This window comes from Lipomyces doorenjongii (genome assembly GCF_038497915.1).
Source record: "Lipomyces doorenjongii strain NRRL Y-27504 unplaced genomic scaffold V1508scaffold_65, whole genome shotgun sequence".
In the NCBI taxonomy this organism is placed as follows: Eukaryota; Fungi; Ascomycota; class Lipomycetes; order Lipomycetales; family Lipomycetaceae; genus Lipomyces; species Lipomyces doorenjongii.
Window position 1 is genome coordinate 56,732 of NW_027118132.1, and position 21,268 is coordinate 77,999.

Genomic DNA, 21,268 nt, shown 5'->3' on the forward strand with positions numbered 1-21,268 from the left:
ATATTAACAACTTACTCCTCGTCTGTTAGATGTTGACACCAGCAAGACGCCTAGAAAATAAGATTAAGCTGACCGATGGATTTGCTATATCACAGTATGTTTGGGTGTTGTGGCAGGCGACATCGGCGCAATTGTCCCTTACCCGCAGCTGCCTCATGACAAAATCCACATGTAGAGATCGAAGAACGTTTGCGAAGACCCTCATTACACTACGATTCACGATGCCGCGTAGTAAAGAAAAGCATCAGTGGACTCCATATGATGAAATTCAGCTTCTCAAAGCATACGACTATGTGTTATTGAACCATGGTGGCAGTAAAGGCGTGCGGAAGATGCGGGCATCCACGGCAGGCGAAGTGATGTGGGACATTATCGAGAGGTTGTACCTCGAATGGACACACATCGAGAAAAGTAAAGATGTTCTTCAGCAAAAGATTAGTCATACCCGACGGGCGTATAAGTATATATTCCCTCTTTAGTTGCGTGAAACTGTTGGCGTGCTAACTATTCTAAAGGTGGATCAAGGCGTACAATGTTCAGCATCCAAATTCAAATTTCTTTGACATGACACGATCGGAACGGCGCAAGTGGCTTAAGGACAACTTGAACGTCAATTATGACGTGAGTATTAACTACTCAGTTAGAATATATTGAGGCCTTACATTTGTTAACCTGGGATAATGCAGAACTTACAGCGGATCCACGAGGAAACGTACGACTACATGAAGAGGCTAGAAGAAGGAAAACCGGTGGACAAGTATGATACGCCAAGTCAAGAGATGCTGTCAATTTTGGCCGAACGGCAGCGAGCAAGGAAACACAAATCCAACAAATCTGCGCGGCGACATTCGCGGTCTGGCAGCGAGATTGATACAAACCGAGACACGCTTTCACAAGCTCATTCGATATTTCAAAAGAAGCAAGGACAGCTATCGGCAACTAATATGCAGTTGCTGCGCGCATTTGCATTAGCTGTATTGAATGAGGACGTAAGCCCAGCAGTGGGTGGATTGTTGGCTGACTGGATTCGTGAATTTAAGGCGACAATGGCGATAGAAAGTGGGGCATTGCGAACACACCTACAGACATTTTTGGCCAAATATAACGAGAAGCAATGACTGCGTGTATAGATAGCAGTTCTTGACAAGTCGTACTGGAGGGCAATTCGTTTTAAACATTGTTTTAAAATGTCATATTGTTGTGCTTGATTGTTTATGTCTAGCGCCATTACTACTAACTCTACCACTTTGTTTTCATTTTTGCGGTATCTTCTAGTCATCAACATTTAATTCAATGGGTTGTACCCAACGTTAGTCCTTAGGTTGAGTGACACTGATCAAGATGGCGTCACCCATTAAACTTACGGAAACACGGTTTGACAGAGCATTCACGATTGAGACATGATTACATTACTATTAAAGATTTACGAAATTTTATCAATTTGCCACATATACGACAGAAGCGGAGGGCGCGGGGCGCCAGCAACGATAACTGATTGACATGATATCATTACATATACTAGACTAAAACGAGGTGGTTTAAAAAGAGTTCAAGTAGATTTCGAAGACCTATTACAGCGTTCCATCATAAATCATCGAAAAGTGTCGCAAAATTCTTCTCACGCATCTCAGCACGGAGTCGTCTTTTCCTCTCTTCCTCGATCAACTTCACGTGCAATAAGTAGGTCGTCGATAGGAACACTTCACTCCAGCATTTGTCTCCATCGCTGGCCAGAAATTACACAGAATCGAGTACGACAAGGCTGCAAACCACAACCGCGAAAACCTCCTATAGTACAAATGCCTATTACTAACAGAAATTGCGGTGGATTTGTTGAAAATATGTAGAACCCGGGAAATGATAGGGCCGGAGAACACGAACAACTGCAAGTAATGACATCTAGACTATGTAAAATTAAGTATAGGATCAGCCTAATTCTTAGACGTTCTCTATAGCTACAGAAATTTTGCCAGCGAACTTTATTTGCATTAAGCTCAATATGGCCCTTAAATATAGGTAGACACGAGTCCATTTACGCTACAGCACGCACTATTAACAATAACTACAAATTATAAACAAACTAGTTGGACTTCTTTTCAAGACTATCGCTCTCGCCATAGGAGTTTTCTTCAATCTCCCGCGCATTCAAAACATCGTCGCAATACACTGGAACATCGAGCATAGTCTCACGCGCAGGCCAGAAATAGCAGACGACATAGTACGACAATGCTGCGGCACCGAATCCGTAGAAGTAGCCCAGATAGTATAAGTGGACTGCACCTTTGGCAACATGGATGCTCTTGTTGACGGAGGGAAGGAAACCGGGAAAGAGTGGAACCCAGCCGACGAAGAAGGCCACTACGGAGCGCCAGTTGACACCCCATTTGTTATACCTGTAGATACCATCCTTGTTGTATAGTTCCCAAACGTCATACTTGCCCTTGTGGACAAAGAAGAAATCAGAAACCATGACACCGCAGAGCGGCGCAAGCCAGACCGAGTAGCCTGACATGAACGCAAGGAAAGAAGAAGCGGAGGTAAGAATGTTCCATGGAGTAAGAGCCCACGCGCCGACAAATGCAATAATGAATTGACCACGACGAATGTTGATATAGCGAGGGAACATGCAGTTCAAATCATTAGCGGCAGAGATGGAGTTTGCGGAAATATTCGCACAAGCCTGAGCAAGGTAGAAACCAAGGGCGCAGAAAAACGCAGCAGCACGTCCGCCCGGAGAAGTCCAGTTGTCGATGAACAATAACGGATCCCAAAGGATCTGACCAAACAAGACCTTCGAACCAGCGGCACCGACGACACCAAAGAAAGTAATCAGCGTTGCAGTGAAAGGAAGCGCGACGGCCATCGTATAAGTATGTTTCGGGCTGATGGCGTAACGAGTAAAATCAGGGGCATTAACTGCCAGAGTAGCCCAGCCGCCCATATTAGAGTAGACGCCGCTCATGAAAACCCAACCAAGAGCGGAGCCGTGTACAGTGTTTCCTTGACTCCACAGTGATTCTTTGCCAACTGAGGCATTGGCAATGGTCCAACCCATGATGCCGAAACCAATGATTGGGGTGACAATGGCCTTGGCAGTGAAAAGGAACCGGATGCGATGGATAGGGACATAATGGAGCGGCAAAATTGAAACGAAATAGACAAAGTACGAGATCATGAACTGGGTGTTAATGTGTGAAGACGCTGGAAGCGTGTTCTGGAGATGCCGGAACCGCGGCGACATGGCATAGATCATAGACCGCACACACTCAGCGCCAGTATAGGTTGAAATACCGTACCAGAAAGTACCAACAATCATACGCATGCAGATCATGAGAATGGAAAAGTAGTATCCAAAAGACGCACGAGACTGGACGGTGAAAGAAATGTGGTACTTCGCGCCAACATATCCGTTGATAGTGATCACGGCGGCAATGAGGATCTCTGAGACAGCGACGTTCAGGAGAGCAATACGCCACGACATACCGATTTGCATAAGTGAGGCAGCCTTACGCCAACCAGAGGGCGTAAAATTGTCGGAAATCCAATAGGAGATATCTGCATTTGTGAGCTAAGGGTTTGGAAGCTAGAAATATCGAGGTGCTACCTACAGTGCCACCAGTTCCATGTTCGCATTTCAGGAGGAACAGGATCCAAGTCTTTGTTACTGTGACCGGTGTTGCCCTCGACCTCGAGACGCTTCAACATACGCCGCCATAGACCGGGAGAGTTGCCATACTCGTCGGCGACTGTAACAATCTGCTCGTCCTGTCCCATAGCGCCCACAGTAACTGTTGATTCGATGGAGAAGATATCGAGTACGAAAGGAGAATGTGCAACACATCCTGAGCGTGGCAATTTATATACTGCATTACACATACTGACCTACACCCGAGAACGGAAGTGCCAAGTAACCAACACGATAAGGCATGGAGACGATAGAGCGAATCACACACGCAGTGTCTCACATCCAAGCCATCAATGATCGCATCCGGTACCAGCTGAAAATGCTCGAATTGCTGGTCGGTTGCCGGCGGACAGATAAAGCAAATAGCTCTTCTTGGCGGGCAGTCGCGCGTGGGTCGTACATGTTGAACACACCATAAATTACCCGGGTCCAGTTAAGGTCCTTAGCCCAATCAATTCATTCCTCGCTATTACACAGAGCATTGGTGATAATCTTGATGGCAGATTTCTTTGCTGTTTGCTTCATTTGGCCTTTTGTGACGGAACTAGAGAGCCTTGCAAAGGGGATCCGTAGGGTTAGGTCAAATTAGTCTAAAGTAGACTAGTGCGGCTCGGCACCTTGACGCCAAGGACATGTGCAACACTTTTGCCATCTAAATAATGAGACGCATTATCTACAAGGGTCTGGTGCGGGAAAATGCCGGAAATGAGTTAGTTGTAAGAGCTCTACTGTAGGAAGCAGCTGTAAAGAGTCATATCTGCTCCTGCTCAAGTCAGGAAGCTTGATGCTCGTCCACACAATGATATAATGTCTTCAGTCCATTCGAGGACTGACATAACCGATACGTGTAAGAGGGTGATGTGCTACGGTTTAATGTTTAAACCCTCGTACCTGTCAACATACATCACCATTACATGGTCACGGAGTCCTCGTTGTGGAAGACGCGGATATGTACAAGGGAACTAGTTCCGGTCTTCTGCGAAAATTGAGTGAACGCGCCGTCTCACTGATGGTGGCGTCTGCAGTCATTGAGCGCCAAAAGTCAGTTATGTGGCGGGCGCGGGCAGCCTACGATTAATGTGCATCTGTTCGCTAGTAGTTTACGCGTACCATTTGAGATCTGGGACCAATCTCTGTCTGTCCTACTCGCGAGGACCTGTCTGCGCATCAATGTGGTCCATTGACTTGATTTGCGCTCATACATTGGCGAATGCCCGTGCCGTATGCTATGCTATCTATAACAAGCTTGATCAAATTAGAGGCGTCCAACAGTACATATAGTTTTCATATATCGTGAGCTTGTGCCATAATTCTTGGTCTGTCATGCACGAATAATATCCAACAAGTGTCACCGTCAGCTTTACTCATCTTGGGCAAATCGCACCCGACAAGCTCTATCTTTTGGGTAAGGGCCCCACCTATTCTGACGCCAAGCGACTCGCTGCCAAGGAGAGATAAGTGCGTCACCATGATTCGAGGGCAACGAAAACAACAAATTGCAGTCATTATTCTCAGACTGTCAATGTGAGCTTACCGCACGTCGATTTCAGAACACGTCTCCGATGGAATGTTATAAGTAATGTTTGCTACTTGCAGACTCACAGAGCGCCACTCTGAAAGCCATCCCCTGACTCAATTGGAGGAGTCATAAAATACCCTAGAAGTTAACGTAACGCTGCTATGCAAATCCCGAGTTCCCTATCAGCTAAAATAAAATACTTTGCTAGTTTATAATTACCGACATTACACAGGTTCCAATGCTTAGGCCCAGATAACACGAAATGGTGGTCTGTCCGTTCGTCCCGTGTCATCTTGTTCTAAATTTTTTTGAATACCGGCACCGGCTCGGACTACCTTGATCCCCGGGGTCTGATCGCTCTTCGCCATTGCCGGCGCTGTTTGCCAAGGTTGTGCTCCTTGCATTTTGTGCGAGTCCGATAACGTATCATTGCCCCTCTCCGCCGTACCTCTCCTATTCTGCGCCGGCTCATCGGCCGCAACGGACCCTGAACCAATCGAGGCAACACATCACCTTGATGCTGATAAGATATAGCCGCCACCAGTAATTACCGCCCGGAGCCGCATGTATGACTCGCAGTCACTACGGCGTATGCAATCGCAGCCACCAGCACATTCAGAACAATGTGCTCTCTGCGATGTGTCCTTAATAGTATTCGAGAGTCACTGAGTTAGTATTGCGTGACCGGGTAGATTAGAATCCAGCAAGTTTCCGCAGAACGTCATGTTTTACGTCACGAATAACATTGGCGGACGCCTTGCAAACATTATAGGGCAGAACGCTCGGTTAAAAATTGGCAATCCTCATTTGACTTTTAGTCGCCCTATTCGTATATTATTATCGAAAAATTTGTGTGAGAAACTGCATTCGTGTGGTTAGAGCCATACGTCCTATACTAGGAATATAAGTTGAGCAAGGAAGCTTCACTGGAGGCAAGATATATAATAAATTAGAGAGATGTCACGGATTTTTTATTTTTTGCCAAGCTTGATGAACAAAATATACGAATGCGCTAGTTGAATTAACTACCTTGTCATGTCACTTTTGAAGCTCGGCATCACCGAAGTCGCCACTCAACTTGACCTTCAGCAAGTCCTTCGACACTATCTCTTCCTTCTTCGTCATAAGCTCGTCCACAGACCAATTCGTGGTCATGTACCGTCCGTCCATGAAGCTCGCTGCATCAGTCGATAACCACACCACCACACCTCCAGCTAGCGCCGGTGTATCCTTGGCAAACGGTTCGAAACTCTCTGTCATCATATCGGTCATAACAATCCCAGGATGAAAGGCGACAGCGGTTACATTGGGGTTTTCCGCCGAGATATAAGTACTGAGCTGCACATTTGCCAACTTCGCGATCGAATAAGCAGATACACCGGGGATGACCATTAGCGCGCCACCAGACGTCACACCAACTATGGTCCCTTTCTTTTCGGTGCCGAGAACTTGAAGGAAATACTTGGCCACTAGCATATAACCTTTGACGTTCACATCCTAAAACGAATTACATTAGCGAGGCGAACAAACGAAGCGTAACGCAAGGACAGAATGATCGAATAACTTACAAAACACCCCCACCAGTCACTCAACGACGCGGCCCTAATCTGCTGACCTTCACCAGTGAAGACTCCAGCATTATTGACCAATACGTCCACAGTCCCAAATTTGGTTTTGACCTGCTCGAACAAGTTCTTTACCGACTCTTCATTGGTGATCTCCAAAGGAACACAGAGAACCTCCACCTTTTCATTGACCTTACGGATCTCCTCTTCGGTCTCTTTCAGAGTTGCCGTATTCCGAGCAGTGATAACGATCGCTTTCGCGTTAGCTTTCGCAAAGGCGAGCGCAAAGCCCTACAAACAATTAGCGTGAGCAACCTTCCAACAAGAACCAACCGTTCGGAAACTTAAGACGTACATATTTTCCGATGCCTCTGCTGGCTCCGGTGATCACGACGATTTTGCCAGCCTGAGAGAGAGCAGGAGAAGTAGGGTCAACGCCGGGATAGACATCTCTGTAGACGTTCTTCGTGAACGAATTCGTAGTAGTGAAGTAGTGATCAGGAAGCTGTTCCATGATGATAATTGGTATATCGACTATATTACGCTTTAGATAGATATGCAAGTTTCATGGCGGCTGCATGCGATATATGTGCTTGTACACGTGCAATACAACCCTGAACCAGTGTCACGTTCATGCATTGCACATCACCTCAGCGGTCGGCACGCGATTGGTAATGCTTGGTAAACGGGTAGACAGATAACATTGGTAATAGTCGCATAATTGGTAAGCGGATGCAGTTACCAACATTGTCTTCAGCTCAACAAAAGTTTGTCTATGACTTTGAATCCCCTGACACGCAGCCCCGGCCGGTGAAGTTAACGCCGGATTATTTCTGATTGGCCTGTCAGCCTCAGTTTAGTCCCGAAGCCGTGCCTACTGCCAACAACAAATGTTTATTACACCAACACATTCACGTATAGTCTCTTAAAAATATAAAGGTGATTCATGGAAGAGTAAACCAATCATACCTTTTTGGAGATAGCCTAAATTGGCGGCGGTGCTCACTCTCTGACCGTCGTTATCTCCCCTCGGTCCGACAATAACGCGTACACAAATCTGAATGCGTCCTTGTATTGACATTTCTCGAAAGAACTGAATAATCATCGCATGGTTGTCCCATGGATCCGGTTGCAATTGACTTCCCGCGATGAGCAATCCCTACGACTTATCCATTGTGACTTATCAGTTGGCATGGTCTTTGATTCAGATGCCAGAGCCAGAGCTTTTGTGAACGCGCATGCGATCAAGAACAATTTCGCCGTAAAGAATGGCGTAGTGAAAAATAAAGATAAAAGCCTCTCAACAGTGGTAAACTCCCATGGAAGTCGGGACTAAAGAAGACAATGGCATCACCCGTCAGAAAGTTGCTCGAAGCATGCTCTGCGACTGCCCTTAGAGAGTTCGCTTCAAAAGACAACTCAGCGATTCGTGGATCTGACAGAGCTCGTCTACCAACACGACGGACATCAGCTTGACCGTATCGATCCATATGCTTATTCGCAGGGGCTCGAGCAACTATGCTCGACCTTGTCCAGCACTCTTCAGCGTCGTTTAGTACCATTGCATCAGTGCTAAATTCGACTTACGGTTTGTCGCTGTTGGGCAGGGATGTTTGTAATCGAACATACGACTATTTTCGCGAAAACAAGTCCTCATCTGCCCGATTCATAGAGACACTGCGGGATGAAGGTTACATCTACAGTGTGAAAGTGACTGCGGACAACTCATTCGAGGCTTTGGTTTTTTTGCGAGTCTGATGATGTGCAGAGGGCGCGTCTTTATGGGCAGACGGTCATAATCAATTCAACATACAAGACCAACAAATTCCGCTTGCCCCTTGTGAACTTCGTCGCGGTCGATAATAACGTGCGGACCGTGAGAATTGCCTTGTGCGTTGTCACCAACGACCAGACAAGTGCGTACCGCTGTACACCTGGGCCCTAGAGCAACTGAGTGAGTAAAGCCGTATGCACATGATCCGATTGAAGTAAAGTTGTAGCAGAAATAGCCGGTCGACGGAAGAGTACCGCCGTCAATTTACGCTAGTCCCAAAAAGGAATGGTTGGTATACTCTCCATGGATCTCCAATATAAATAACCTCATTATTTTACCTTATGCTAAATTGTTTGTACTTCAGTTTATTGGAAAGACACTAAGATTTGCGGGACCTTTACCTCGAAAAGGATTGGATGTACGAGCCTTAACTGTGGAGACGACCAAATTACAGAGTTTTAGGGTTACTAAGGCTAGGTTACACTTACCTAAACCGGTTAGTGTATTATTCGTGGAAGCTAGTTTGCTTATGGCCTCAACTAAGAACCTAAATTATGGGACGCGCGTAAATTTATTTTGTCGTCGCGTCGCGTCACGTTGGAATGTTAACACATCGGCGCACACTTCAATTCAGAAAGATAGGCTATAGAGAAAATGATAACAATCAGTAGATGGACTAGAAGGACTGAGCTTGTACGTAAATAGTCCTTGTCAATCCCTCTTGGACTCCAATTTAGTCTAACAACTAAAGAACTGCGCAAAATACCAATGGATACTTCACATCGTGTTTCTACTCAGTTTCATATCGTCTTTCACTACAATAGTTCTCATGCTACCTTCAGTAGGAGATCTATTCCCCAATATCGATACTTTCAAGCATGAGGTGCAAACAAATGCTATCCAGCAGGGGTAACAATATGTCACTGTCAGATCGCATACAACAAGAATTGGCTCCTAAACGTTGGGTGCAAGCAGAGCGAAGGACAGCGACCTCTTTAAGATTTACTCAACCAATCGTGTTCATAGTTGCAATCAGGTCGTGCAGACAAACAGACACGCGTGGGTTGCCAAGGCATACGAAGGCGAGATCGAGAGAAAGAAGAACTACAGGCAATTTCACTTGAGAGAGCATGTTCATCTCGATCACGGAATGGAAATCGACTATCTTGTCGCCTCAAGGGCCAAGGACAAAGCTATGGAGCAGATTAATGGTTCTGATATCGACAAGAGGGTCAAATTACAGGGCGAATTTGTGTTCAGTACAGAGAAAGTGTTGAAACTCGTTCGTGAGGCGGAGGAGAAGCCTAAGGCAAACGGCCACGTGTGCGGCCACGTAAGCGTCCAATTGTAGAAGGAGATAAAATGGAAGAAGAGGAAGAAGTAGAGAATGGTTCGAGTGAGTCGGAGTTGGAGTTGGTCAATTGCGTGGCGCGTAGGACAGGGTCAAAGTCAGAAGTTCGAATTTAGTAACCAGGTTCCCCATATGACCCGGTCCCCATACACTACGTTACTATCTCTTCATTTGTTATAAGCTGCCTCGTATTCGATCAGGGCTAATCGACGGTGTCGAAGACGTCTTTCCGGAAGCCAACCCGCCCATTGGCTTCGACACCTAATGAGATTTTCAAAAAGGTCGTCAAAAATGTTGAAATAAGGCCGCCTCAGGGCCTACCACGGAGGAATGAGTCGATGCCGGAAGACGCGTCGCAAAGGCTGAAGAGAAACGAACTGAGCATTGGGCGAACAGTCAGTTCCCAGGAATGCGTTACCGTGATGGCACTTCCAATAGGTGACCCTACTGGTATGGCATCAATTACGGACCCGATGACAACCAAGCCCTAAACCCTAACTTCTTGTGAGGTCACTCTCTCGTACTTACGCGCAACCTCGCGCAGAATTTCGCTTTCAGAGATGCTTTGTTGGCGGCTTCATAATACGTATGCTCTCGGGGCAGCCGAAGGGCGTGATGGTGAAAGAAGAGAAAACTGGGCATGATAAGCCGTGACGAATAGGGGCCTCGTCCCAGTTCCGAGCGCAGAGGCTTCGTTACGTAGCCGCGATCTGCAGCGTTGCTATAATTGGGAAACTGCATATTCCGACTTATTGAATAAATACACAAATTAAAATAAAGTATGCTTGAATTAGAATTTCGACATTGTGTCTCAATGCTAGATGTGGTTTAGCGCACACCAAAAAAATCACGACGCGATGTTTATGTACCAGGTCAAAACTTAAAATTTTGGCGCCCGTTCAACTCTCTTCGGGTTTACCTCTTCTGTCAACCCCGTCTCCGCAACGGACAAGCAACCGGAGACCACATTAGGCGAAGTCGTTGATTCGGGCCACCTCCGTCCCCGGCATCGGCTTTCTCGCCGATGTGCCTGCTGTTATATTTATTGCATACTCATCCCCGCTGATTACTGTGCTCTGTTCGTTTTATTCTGACTGTATAAACTCATTCGAATGTCTCCTTCTGCAGCTGGAAACATAAAGTCTACTGGCTACCGCATTGTCATAGGCTCTGACGACGCCGGCGACAATTATCGCGAGGCTCTCAAATCCGATTTACTCAAGAGCCCCCTCGTTTCTAATGTCATTGAAATTTCAAATGCTGACAAATCCTACGGCTCAGTCGCGATAGAGGCCGCAGAGCTCATTGCAAGTGGCCAGGCTGACCGGGGCATCCTCATCTGCGGCACCGGCCTCGGTGTTGCCATTTCTGCGAACAAAGTCGCCGGTATCCGAGCCGTCACTGCGCATGACAGTTTTTCCGTTGAGCGAAGCATTTTAAGCAATAACTGCCAGATTCTATGCATGGGACAGAGAGTCATCGGCCTCGAGCTCATGAGACGCTTGGCGAAGGAGTGGTTGACTTACAAGTTCGACACCACCAGCGAGAGTGCTGCTAAGGTGAAGGTTATTGAGGACTACGAGAAAAGCCATGTAATAGCTGTTTAAGTGGTGGGAGTTAAATTGTGGTATGTTACATGTGAATGTGGTTGTCTTGTCATTGTGCGGGTACAATGAAACATGTAATTTTAATCATCTAATTCATTATTTCGTTCATCCGACGATTAATTGTCGTCCTCATCAGTGACAAGTCTACTAATTTTTTTGGAGTTTGTATTCAACAAATCATATATCGCACAAGCCGCAACATATTATAAATACGGCTAAGATTACTAACTTATACCCATCGAAAAAGTAACAATCTGATCCACACTACTCTGCTCCCTCCAACAGTCCCTTGACCATTTCAAACACAGCCCACGCGCCAGGGTCAGGGGGAATATCCGCCGACTGGCCAGAGGATGTAGTAACATACGTCGCGCGACCAAACCGCGGGATCATGCCCCATGTGCTATTAGCACCTTTGTGAGCAGCTTCGACCGCGCTTTCCAGACTCTTCTCGCAGTACAGAGTCTCGCAGAATGGAATCAATACGTCCATAACCGTGCGGTCGCCAACTCGAGCACCGGTGTGCGACTTCAGACAATCAAGAGCCTCCTTGACACAATCTCCCCAGACAGAAGCACTTAATTTGTTGACATTGCCGGCACGCTTGACGACAGCCGTCACAAGAGCGGCAATAAAAATACCAAAGATTGCACCAAGCGTACCACCCATATCGTCAACCGCGTTGCTCACAACATCTAATGCCTTCAAAACCGATCCCGATCCCTTCAAATCATTGTCTAATCTCTTGATGATATCAAGCGAAACACTCTTCACACCATCGCCGCAGTCACCGTCACCCATCAGCATATCCCACCGCGTAAGATTTGGCTCGGCAGCAATAGCACGCTCGCAGCCAGTTCGGATCATATTATTAAGCTTCGCTGGGTCGATTATGAAATCACGTTCCGCAGCATCATTGAACTTCCATGTGCCGTTACCGTTCATTCTCTCATGGGCGACCTTCACGCCAGTGCGGTACGGACGTGGCCAGTGAGGCGCGGTTGTAGGCGCGTCGAGATAATCCATAATGGTCGGAACAGTAACTGAAAGCTGAGATGCAACCTTAGACATATTGCAAAGAGTGACGGAGAACCCGGGTGCATTCAACGATGATTCAAATATTCCCGAGAACACTCGAGTCGGCTTGATATTCCATTCCTTCTCTGCTCTTAGTGAGCAACATTCTCATACAAAGATAAAATTGTGCACCAACCAAGAGCCATTATCGTCTGATAGGTAAGAGCACTCGTCTCCAGCGACGACAACCCACCAAAATTGTTGACCAACAATACAACCTCGTCTCCGTCGTCGAATTTAACATAAGCCCGCTGTTCGTCATTTGGGTCAATCAGATAGTTGAGCATTTCGGCGACTAAATCTTCTATGCACGGAATTGGAGAAAGCTTTCGGAGTCCAGGCTCATTGTGAATGCCCATACCGAGGACACAGACGTCTTCTGGTAGAGTCTCGTGGTTCTGACGGCCGGGTACGTGGCAGTGATCTAGTGAGGTGCCGACGGTGACCGTGTTCGCATTAACTGCGGAACCGATCGCAACGCATTCGTCAAACGAAATCCCAGACCCAGCGGCAGCTCCAAGGACTTTGAGGACTATAAACTGTTAGTCGAATTGAATTATACGTTCGTGAATGCAACTCACCAATAACATTCCCTGCCAGACCTCTTCTGCCGACCATTCCCGTCCTCTTGCGTCCCAACGCAACATCGTCTGTCGCAGCCAAAACTGCAAACGGAATACACTTTGACGCAAATTTCGCCTTGGCTTTCTCACAAGCAAGGCCGAAGTGCAGCTTGTCGCCAGTGTAGTTCGTTATGACTAGAATGACGCCCTTGTCTGAGGGCACAGCGTCGATGCCAGTCAAGATCTGCTTCGCGCTTGGAGATCCAAATATCGGGCCGTTCACCGCTGCTGCCAGAAGGTTGTCCCCTACTAGACCGGACCAGGCTGGTTCGTGCCCACTGCCACCGCCGGAGATGATGGACACGTTCGAAGGCCTGTGGCAAGGATTATACACGACTCTGTCGTCTTCGATCAGGCAGAGCGAGGGATTCGCTGCCACGAGCGCCTTCAGATGCTGAGCCACGAGGCTTGGAGCGTCCGCGAAGAAGTGTTTTGTCGACATAGGGCTGGAAACTGCAATCGCCAAAGCTGCTGATGGAGCTGCATTGCAGGGGAAAATTGCGGGGAGAACTTGATATATGAAGCATCTGTTTGTTATGAGACTAGTCGGCCGTAACCCGGTAAGCGTCGAGAAGCGAATCAGCAAGCTTGTCGGAAGTTGGTAGAAACGGTTGCGGACTTGCTCGTTGCGGTGAACCCGAGAACAAAATGACGTTGCGGTGCCCGCTTATTCGGATCCTCCCGGTATGACTCGGCGCCAACTCCGAACATCTCTACCGCGTGTCGAGGTCTTCGGCAAAAGATGCACAACTTAGTCCGACAGCCAGTTACAAATTAGAGTTTATAATTCCAAATAGAGAAATGGAAGTCAAATTACTCCATTTGGGCAAGGTCGTGCTGGTCCAGCGCACTTTTGATCTGCTTAGATGATGGTCAGTTGCACCCCACATCAGAGGTTGCAATGTTCTTCGACGCTTGGCAGGCAAGAACAAGGGCCCGGTAGTTCTTCGTGTGAGTGAAAATGGTAAGTATGGCGTGTCCTCCCCGCTATTTGTGTATATTGACATTTTACAACGATGAGAGCATCCTTGGCATACCGCAGACTCAGGCCCATCATCTACCAGATTAAATGATAAAATTTTATCCTTTTTTTAAAAAAAACTAAAAAAAAATCCTATTACAGATAATTTAAAAATAGACAACAGTTCTGGCAAGCGATGAATCCCCTGGTTCACCAACTCGGGCGATACCCAGCTGTCGAAAGTCAGAACGCTGAACTAACGATTTGACGGGAGGAGCTTCAAGAGTGTAATGAGTTGCTTCAGACTTGCAGGGCGAATTGGTATTCAGTAGAGATGGCGTTGAAAATCCAATCGAAGAAGTACATAGAGTAGAACAAGAGGAAGAAGTAGAGAATAATTGTAGGACAATGTCACAGTTAATAGGAGTTAGAATTTAGTGCCTGGTTTCCGCATATGACCGGTTTCCCATACATTACGATACAGCCAGGTACAGGGCTCTAACTATGAATTGCTGCTTCAATGGACTACTTGGTCTTGCACGAATCAGACGAGGGCCTTGAAAAACGCAAATTTGGTCGTTCATAGCGAGCATGGATCACGGGCCCAAGGAATGCAGAATATCCTCGTTGTTGCCATATCAGACATCACAAAAGTTCTTTTCGATTCTCCCGGCCAGACAAACCCACCAGAGCACTTGGGAAGTACCACTAGTGACAAGTGACAAACCGGCCATTGGATACTTGGCTCCTTGCAGTATATACTATACACTATATTCTCGCCCAGCCCACGCTTAACACATGAAAATTATTCGACCATTGATGTCATATTTCTATGTAGTCACCACGCTCTGTATAACATCACTTCATCGAACCTTTCCCTTGGCGCAGAAGTCTCACGAAGATAGCTCACAGGCGGTCAACCAGCGCTGTTGGCTTCGTTGCAAGCAGCGCTTCTTTACTTCACCTACCGAACTCACACTCATTCCTCCGCACAGTCGTGTTCTCCTATCTCTTCCTACCTTCCATTCAGTAAAATGATCGATGCTTCTCTCGACAGCGATCCATGGTACAGTGACCGCCTGTTTCTCGGTGGTAGACAATGAGGACCACCAAATCGACATCCCTAAAGGTCCCGCGTTTGTCTTTGTCAGCACTATCATTTTGTGTCTAATCGCCGTCATTCTGGTGCATTACGTTGCTCACTCCAGCTGCCGTCGAAGGCTACTGTCCTTTAAATAACGAATCAAGCCAGCATCTTATATTGAAAAATGACGACGATTCGGGTAAGGCCAAACTTGAGACCATTGACTTTGGCAAAAAAGGGTGTACAGTGGCGAGGATCTCTTCGGGACCTCCAGCCTTCGACGAACATTGGCATACCTTCGACGTGAGGCTGGCCCATGGAATCCTTTCCGGGGTCTGCGTATATAGTTATGCAAATCGTAAGTGTGCTGTATACAACCTTTGTTGTCCTCCGATGGCCAATCTTCTTTTACTCTCTACTTTACGAGATTCTATTCCTCTGTCTCGCCCCGTTGTCTCTAGTCTTGACACAGTAAGTCCAGCTAATTTAGACTACCGAATCGTAAGGTGATTGGAATTAATCTGAGTATTCTGAAAAAAGAAAAGGCTGGTGGTGAGTGCTCCAACGAGAGATGCCATTGAAGCAGATGGTTTAGCAGGTTTGCTCACTACCACTGTCGAGATTGAAGAAAGTTGGTATTTGTACAAAACTGTAGTTAAGTTCCAAAAAGGCTTAGCGCGTAGTTGCTCCATGAATTCCCTTGGTAATTGATTGCCATAGCGCTAAAGGACTGGCTGTTCAGCCACATTTTGATTACTGCGCAATATTGTGAGTTTGTCATTGGTCGTGATAGAAGAGACAACACAATGCAGTATAAGACCGAGAGCACCTGAAAACCAACTGCAGTCCTCGTTGGATGATTCCGTTCGCGCCAGAAATCCAATGGTGACCGCGGTAATTAGCGTTTGTGACGATGTATGCTCGACGATGAACCATATCGAAGGGCTGCGTACTTAACTTTATACTAATATACATTAGACCGCCTTCTCCTTTCTCGACTCGTCTAGCTCCTCCACAGACTCGCGCTCGACTACCTGCCCGCTATAATCCGCGATCTTCTTGAAGCGCCTTCCAGACCGCAGATCACGTCTCTCCAAAAGGAAAATCACAATAACAAGCAAGACATGCAAAATTGAAGTAATAAGCGAAAACGTGAACCCTCTCCTAAACCGGGGGGCTTGCGGTATGGGAAACGTAAAGATGGGGACCCACGCCAAAAATACCTGCCCAATGCAGTTCATAGATGCAGTGATTAGTGAGCGTGCTTCCGGGTCTTCTTTGACGACGTCAGAGGCCCACGACATTTGGAATGGGTTCATGGAACTTGATATGCCGGACACGAAAAAGGCGAATAATCTCGCACCCTCTGAAACATTCCATCCTAGCAAGATGGCTGCCGCTAATGCGTTCAAGACAGTTGCGATCAAACATGGCGTAAATCTGTCGCCAGTTTTGTCAGAGTAGTAGGATCCGATGACTGTCGTGACAATTGAAATAGCTTTTGGGACGGTCGGATAATTGTTAACCTGCGCGATCGTGTACTTCACTGATTTGGTGTTCTTGAGATATAGCGAGAACGGGGTGGTAGAGAAGTATTGATTCTGGTCGTACAAGCACCATCCAAAAACAAAAAAGTACCACGGCCAGTCTTTGAGTACGCGAGTAAGTTCCTTCCATTTAATCTTCTTGTCAATGTTTCGGATTCCTTCCTCTTGCAGTCGCTTATTTGCAAGATCGATTTCCTCTTGAGAGAGCCAAAATGTCGGCTTTGTATTGTTCGGTGAGTTTGGGAAGAATATAAAGCCTATTAGTGCACAGGGAACAGTAATGCAGAAGCAAACAATAAAAAGCCAACGCCATCCTTCAAGTCCGTGACGGCCTTGGAGACGTGTGTATGTCGCAGTTTGGAGATATCCTGAGAACATTCCTCCTAAAGGCCCTGAGATGTTGAAAAGCGCGACGCGAACGCCCATTTCCTCGCGTAGGTACCAGGACCCAATAACGTAGATCAGTCCGGTAAATGCAACAGTCTCGCAGGCACCAAGGAAAAACCGACAGACGTATAAATCTCGGAGGCTATGTGCCCAGGCGCATCCGAACGTGCACACACCCCAGAGAATTTCCATGGTGGGTAGCACGCGTTGAATTGGAACACGTGTCAGGAGGAAGCTGCCGGGGATCATAAATGACAAGTAGGATGCATAATAGACAGCCGTTAGGTAATTCAAGTCGTTTCCACCAAGGTTGAGATCCTTTTGCATACCACTGTATTCGTTAGATTTCCTTGCCAAATTGGAACAAGATTGATACATACGAGACATAGGCGTTGGTCAACGAGCCATTGTCAAGAGTTTTACTGAACGAAGACAAGCAACCAAACACCAGTATGGCGCAATCCAGCTTGAACAGCATTTTCTTTTCTGCTGTCGTCGTGCCCGGTCGGTACCATTGCACGCCTTCCTTCAATTTCTGCCATTTTGTCTTCTCTGGACCATTATAGAAAGTCCTTGTTGTTTTTTCCTGCACTAAACTATCCGTACCCATGGCAAAGTAGCTATGTGAATTACAATGGTGTTATCCTCAGTCCTGGAGGGGTGGGATATTCACAGAATAAGTAATCTGCTCGGACGTATATTATATCACTTAAAGTGACAGAACGTGCGGTACAAGACAAATTATCGAAAGTCGTCACTTGACATGTCGTGATAAGCACCAAAAACCCAAGATTCAGAGATAGGCAAAGAGATTATCGATGCCTGGTCCAATAAGAATTAGCCCACGCTACGGGAAGGTACCAATTTCCCAAATGCCAAGCAACGATCATCTTCGCCGCCGTGCAATTAGCGTCAAGGTAGCGAACATTAATTGCCAACGGCGTTGCAATAAACCATACAGTGATCTGTTTAGAGCTCTTCCATATCAGTCTATGTTATAACAATGGACTTGTCCGCCTCTTGATGCCGAGATGCCAAAGGCATTTCTTTGCAATCCTTGAGCAGGTATGGAGGGAGGTCGCTTATCGGCAAACCTTATCCGTGCGTATAAATTCTGTTCATACACGGTCCATTCTCCTATTGTTTGCCTACGTTTGAGAGCACATAAATTGATTTACGACTGAATATTTCCCCCAGCTCGACCAAGGCAACACGTCGAGACCACATCATTCCAAGAGAATGAATAAGTCAGCTCACTCTTGATCCTCGCACATTAGGTAGTGACTGTGTATAATTTGGAGGCTTTTTCCAACCATAAAAGTTGCGTGTTGAAGATAGGAACATTCGCGACTCTCGATAACGCAAACACGGGGTCGGTAATCTTTAAGAATAGTGTCGGTGCGTAGATACTCCAGGCGATAGCCAGCAACATGGTGTGGTCTGTGAGATAGGAAAGCGAGAACCAAACCCGTATAGCTGTCCGTGCTCAAATGTGCTCCAGGTGAAGGGGAGTAATGCGTAGATAAGGGGGCTCAATGCGCGATTATATACGACGCATAGGTTTTAAATCTGGCAATCGCAATCGGTATTCAATTACGATTGGGAAGGAGGTGGGACAAAGTTTGATAAGTCAGGCGTGAGTTTTTGTCTGTCGGTCTGAAACTCACAATCAAGGGATTCTTATCTATTATAATATTATGCGGTGAAATTGATTCCTTTTTTATTTTACTATGCTAGAGAGGCTCTGCGCGCATTTTATGGATAACGATAAGAGCATTCGTGGCTGTGTCCAACATTACTGTATTCTTCCGACTGCATTGTGGCTAGTGCGTATCAATCTCGGCGGTGCATCTGATGCCACCAATGGCTCGGTTTGGTCATGTGATCGCCCTATATACCTTTCGCTTCTACTTTGTTCACTAGTGATTTCCAAATACGTGACCGTAGGAAACCATGTAACAAAGACTCGATTTTCAATACTCGATTTGGCGATACGTCCACGACTGAACGCGGAAGAAACGCACAGCGAGTTGCCGCTTATTACGGAGGATTAAATGTCGGGGCCCCAAGTGTCAGAGCCGGGCGAGGAGCACATCAGACTCCAGTGATGAGAATAACCTATTTGGTCCATGCTCAGTTAGTCCACGCGACATCGGAATACTGCCAGAGCGCAAAGGACCATGAAAACTTCGGCACATGCGAGCAAAAATCACTCAACGAAAGAATCGCAGACGCTGGACCAATTTGCACAATGACGGCTATTCGAAGACGATATCACGACGACAGACGAGAATCAAGGGAGGCTAAGTTAATGCGGAGTTTGTCGTCGTTTAGATTAATATTCACGAAGACATCGCGGGGCGAGATGCCAAGAAGAGAAGTCGAATCACGATGACTAGTGTGATTCGCTAATTATGCGAGTGGCAAGTAACTGCCTAATGCAAATATGGCTCAAAAAACTGCGCTAAGACACTATACATGTAGCACGTGCATGTGTCAGGTTTGTACATCTGACATGCGAGATTAGGACCTTGTTGATCAATGAATTCCGAGCACCTGTCCGCAACCCAAGCGGTGACAAATTCAAATTAAGAAAGAACATATAATAATTCGTAATCTTGTAACTCTCGCACGAGTCATGATTAAAGGGGATACAGTCCACCTCTCGCATAGAATAGTCGAAAGCCAAGCTTAGCTGGCAAAGCGAAGCCAAGCTGTCTGCCAGGGCGACCGCCGTAATGCTTGTCCTCCCCAGTCGTGTAGACATACCGTTCACAGGTTGGCGCTCAAGCCACGTCTGGCGTCTGCAGACCACAGCCGACCAATTATTGTGTGTTAAAATAATCATTGGTTTAATGTGGGCGCGATGGTGGCGCATCCAGTCCTACATATGGGACAGAGTCAGGCGGGCATGAGATGATGATAATGTAGACTACATAACTATATGAAAGTCAAAGAGATGTTTCACTTGGGACCTGGCCGAACCTCTGCGCCGGGTACAAGAGCCTTAATTCTGTTGTGGTTAGTGGCAGATATGCGTGATTTAAGTCTGTCAATGCCGTCGATAATGCGAAGCAAAAGAACATGCACAAGCAAAAAACGAACAACAGCACCGAGTAGCAACGTCAGTTGTGCCATTGGTAATAATAATCAGCGATTGGCAGTTGATAGTATTGGATTCACTGAGTCAGGCGGCCGGCCATCATCAGGCACATGCATAGTGCTACAGTATATGACTGACTGACACATTTTTGTATTCTGCGCCTTGTGTGGCGCGGAAGCTATGCGATACGACGAATTCAAAATCATAACTCTATTACAGGACTCATGGCCGATGCAGGCTAGCTAGAATTTGAGATATGGACCCGACGGCTGAAAGATAGCGCGGCGAGACCAATGCATCGTCCAGAAACTCTGCTACTGACCGAGGCGGATAACTAACTACTCAACAACGTCAACTTTCCAATCACCGGTCCAGTATCTATCAAAATATATCGTGGTAAAAGCACAACCGTAAGATTGAACACCATTGACTAGGCACCAGTGAATCACTCCTGGCTATCGGTATATTTGCAACGGCTTCTATTAAGGTTAACGACAGTACTAGATCTGCCAGCAATGTCTTCCGGTCAGAACCGAAACATCCTATTAAGCCGTGCTCATCTGCCTGTGCGGTGCCCCGAGTGGCAATGACACTGTGGAGTATATAGCCCGGCAGAATCAATGCTATCGTTTCAGAACCGAGACCAGGCAAACTGGGCCAATCGGCGAGGGGAGATTAAGTTAGATGGTTAGGGTTGTCGCCACGGGCATGCGCTCGCACCAGCGGACTTCCCCTTGCCCTTATCGTAAGGGTCCCTTTGGTATCTCGCACGGCCGCCGAGTCGCAGTTTCGTCCCCGAAAAGCTTCGCGCTCAGTGCACCTCTAGGCTGTGACCGGCAAAATTCGTACCCCCGCGCATCCGTACTGCCGCCGACCAGCAACTTTCAACGATAAGCGTGCCTGGATCGGTGGCTCGGGTACCTCGGCGTTCGGCGGCTTGAGACTCGTGCCTGCCAACCAAGCCTCGCGCCTTGTTGTGACTCGT

At 46.9% G+C, this 21,268-nt stretch overlaps 7 protein-coding genes across 7 annotated transcripts; 3 read left to right on the plus strand and 4 right to left on the minus strand.

Annotated features, from left to right (window-relative positions):
• Positions 1-332: 332 nt before the first annotated feature.
• Positions 333-1,118, plus strand: V1508DRAFT_406183 (uncharacterized protein; the record flags this gene model as incomplete). Its single annotated transcript, XM_066938752.1, has 3 exons — positions 333-460; positions 516-621; positions 687-1,118. 3 exons carry the CDS (start codon positions 333-335, stop codon positions 1,116-1,118), a joined length of 666 nt encoding a protein of 221 aa, XP_066793608.1.
• Positions 1,119-2,080: 962 nt separating this feature from the next.
• V1508DRAFT_359616 (permease for cytosine/purines, uracil, thiamine, allantoin-domain-containing protein) lies at positions 2,081-3,774 on the minus strand (the record flags this gene model as incomplete). The annotated part of the gene is made up of 2 exons (XM_066937116.1): positions 2,081-3,555; positions 3,609-3,774. 2 exons carry the CDS (start codon positions 3,772-3,774, stop codon positions 2,081-2,083), a joined length of 1,641 nt encoding a protein of 546 aa, XP_066793609.1.
• A 2,388-nt stretch (positions 3,775-6,162) lies between these two features.
• On the minus strand, positions 6,163-7,553 carry V1508DRAFT_255054 (uncharacterized protein). The gene is made up of 3 exons (XM_066936410.1): positions 7,125-7,553; positions 6,773-7,060; positions 6,163-6,701 (listed from the first exon to the last, which is right to left on the minus strand). Exons 1-3 carry the CDS (start codon positions 7,281-7,283, stop codon positions 6,243-6,245), a joined length of 906 nt encoding a protein of 301 aa, XP_066793610.1. The 5' UTR covers positions 7,284-7,553; the 3' UTR covers positions 6,163-6,242.
• Positions 7,554-9,159: 1,606 nt separating this feature from the next.
• V1508DRAFT_463886 (uncharacterized protein) lies at positions 9,160-9,508 on the plus strand. The gene is made up of 2 exons (XM_066942885.1): positions 9,160-9,236; positions 9,295-9,508. Exons 1-2 carry the CDS (start codon positions 9,198-9,200, stop codon positions 9,454-9,456), a joined length of 201 nt encoding a protein of 66 aa, XP_066793611.1. The 5' UTR covers positions 9,160-9,197; the 3' UTR covers positions 9,457-9,508.
• A 1,331-nt stretch (positions 9,509-10,839) lies between these two features.
• V1508DRAFT_424175 (uncharacterized protein) lies at positions 10,840-11,649 on the plus strand. Its single transcript, XM_066941256.1, has one exon. It carries the CDS (start codon positions 11,007-11,009, stop codon positions 11,499-11,501), a length of 495 nt encoding a protein of 164 aa, XP_066793612.1. The 5' UTR covers positions 10,840-11,006; the 3' UTR covers positions 11,502-11,649.
• On the minus strand, positions 11,605-14,078 carry V1508DRAFT_375543 (Dak1 domain-containing protein). Its single transcript, XM_066937575.1, has 3 exons — positions 13,160-14,078; positions 12,715-13,110; positions 11,605-12,664 (listed from the first exon to the last, which is right to left on the minus strand). Exons 1-3 carry the CDS (start codon positions 13,641-13,643, stop codon positions 11,766-11,768), a joined length of 1,779 nt encoding a protein of 592 aa, XP_066793613.1. The 5' UTR covers positions 13,644-14,078; the 3' UTR covers positions 11,605-11,765.
• Positions 14,079-16,220: 2,142 nt separating this feature from the next.
• Positions 16,221-17,790, minus strand: V1508DRAFT_359618 (major facilitator superfamily domain-containing protein; the record flags this gene model as incomplete). The annotated part of the gene is made up of 2 exons (XM_066937117.1): positions 16,221-17,511; positions 17,561-17,790. The coding sequence occupies 2 exons, from the start codon at positions 17,788-17,790 to the stop codon at positions 16,221-16,223; spliced, it is 1,521 nt and encodes a 506-aa protein (XP_066793614.1).
• Positions 17,791-21,268: the final 3,478 nt, after the last annotated feature.

Bases quoted from the DNA above. Each gene is read 5' to 3' on its own strand.
- V1508DRAFT_255054 (XM_066936410.1), bottom strand. From the start codon at position 7,283: ATGGAACAGCTTCCTGATCACTACTTCACTACTACGAATTCGTTCACG. The intron at 7,061-7,124 runs GTACGTCTTAAG...AATTGTTTGTAG, and splicing joins GCAGAGGCATCGGAAAATAT to GGCTTTGCGCTCGCCTTTGC. The intron at 6,702-6,772 runs GTAAGTTATTCG...AATTCGTTTTAG, and splicing joins GTGACTGGTGGGGGTGTTTT to GATGTGAACGTCAAAGGTTA.
- V1508DRAFT_463886 (XM_066942885.1), top strand. From the start codon at position 9,198: ATGATAACAATCAGTAGATGGACTAGAAGGACTGAGCTT. The intron at 9,237-9,294 runs GTACGTAAATAG...TAACAACTAAAG, and splicing joins GGACTAGAAGGACTGAGCTT to AACTGCGCAAAATACCAATG.
- V1508DRAFT_424175 (XM_066941256.1), top strand. From the start codon at position 11,007: ATGTCTCCTTCTGCAGCTGGAAACATAAAGTCTACTGGCTACCGCATT.
- V1508DRAFT_375543 (XM_066937575.1), bottom strand. From the start codon at position 13,643: ATGTCGACAAAACACTTCTTCGCGGACGCTCCAAGCCTCGTGGCTCAG. The intron at 13,111-13,159 runs GTGAGTTGCATT...AACAGTTTATAG, and splicing joins TCTGGCAGGGAATGTTATTG to TCCTCAAAGTCCTTGGAGCT. The intron at 12,665-12,714 runs GTTGGTGCACAA...CACTAAGAGCAG, and splicing joins TCAGACGATAATGGCTCTTG to AGAAGGAATGGAATATCAAG.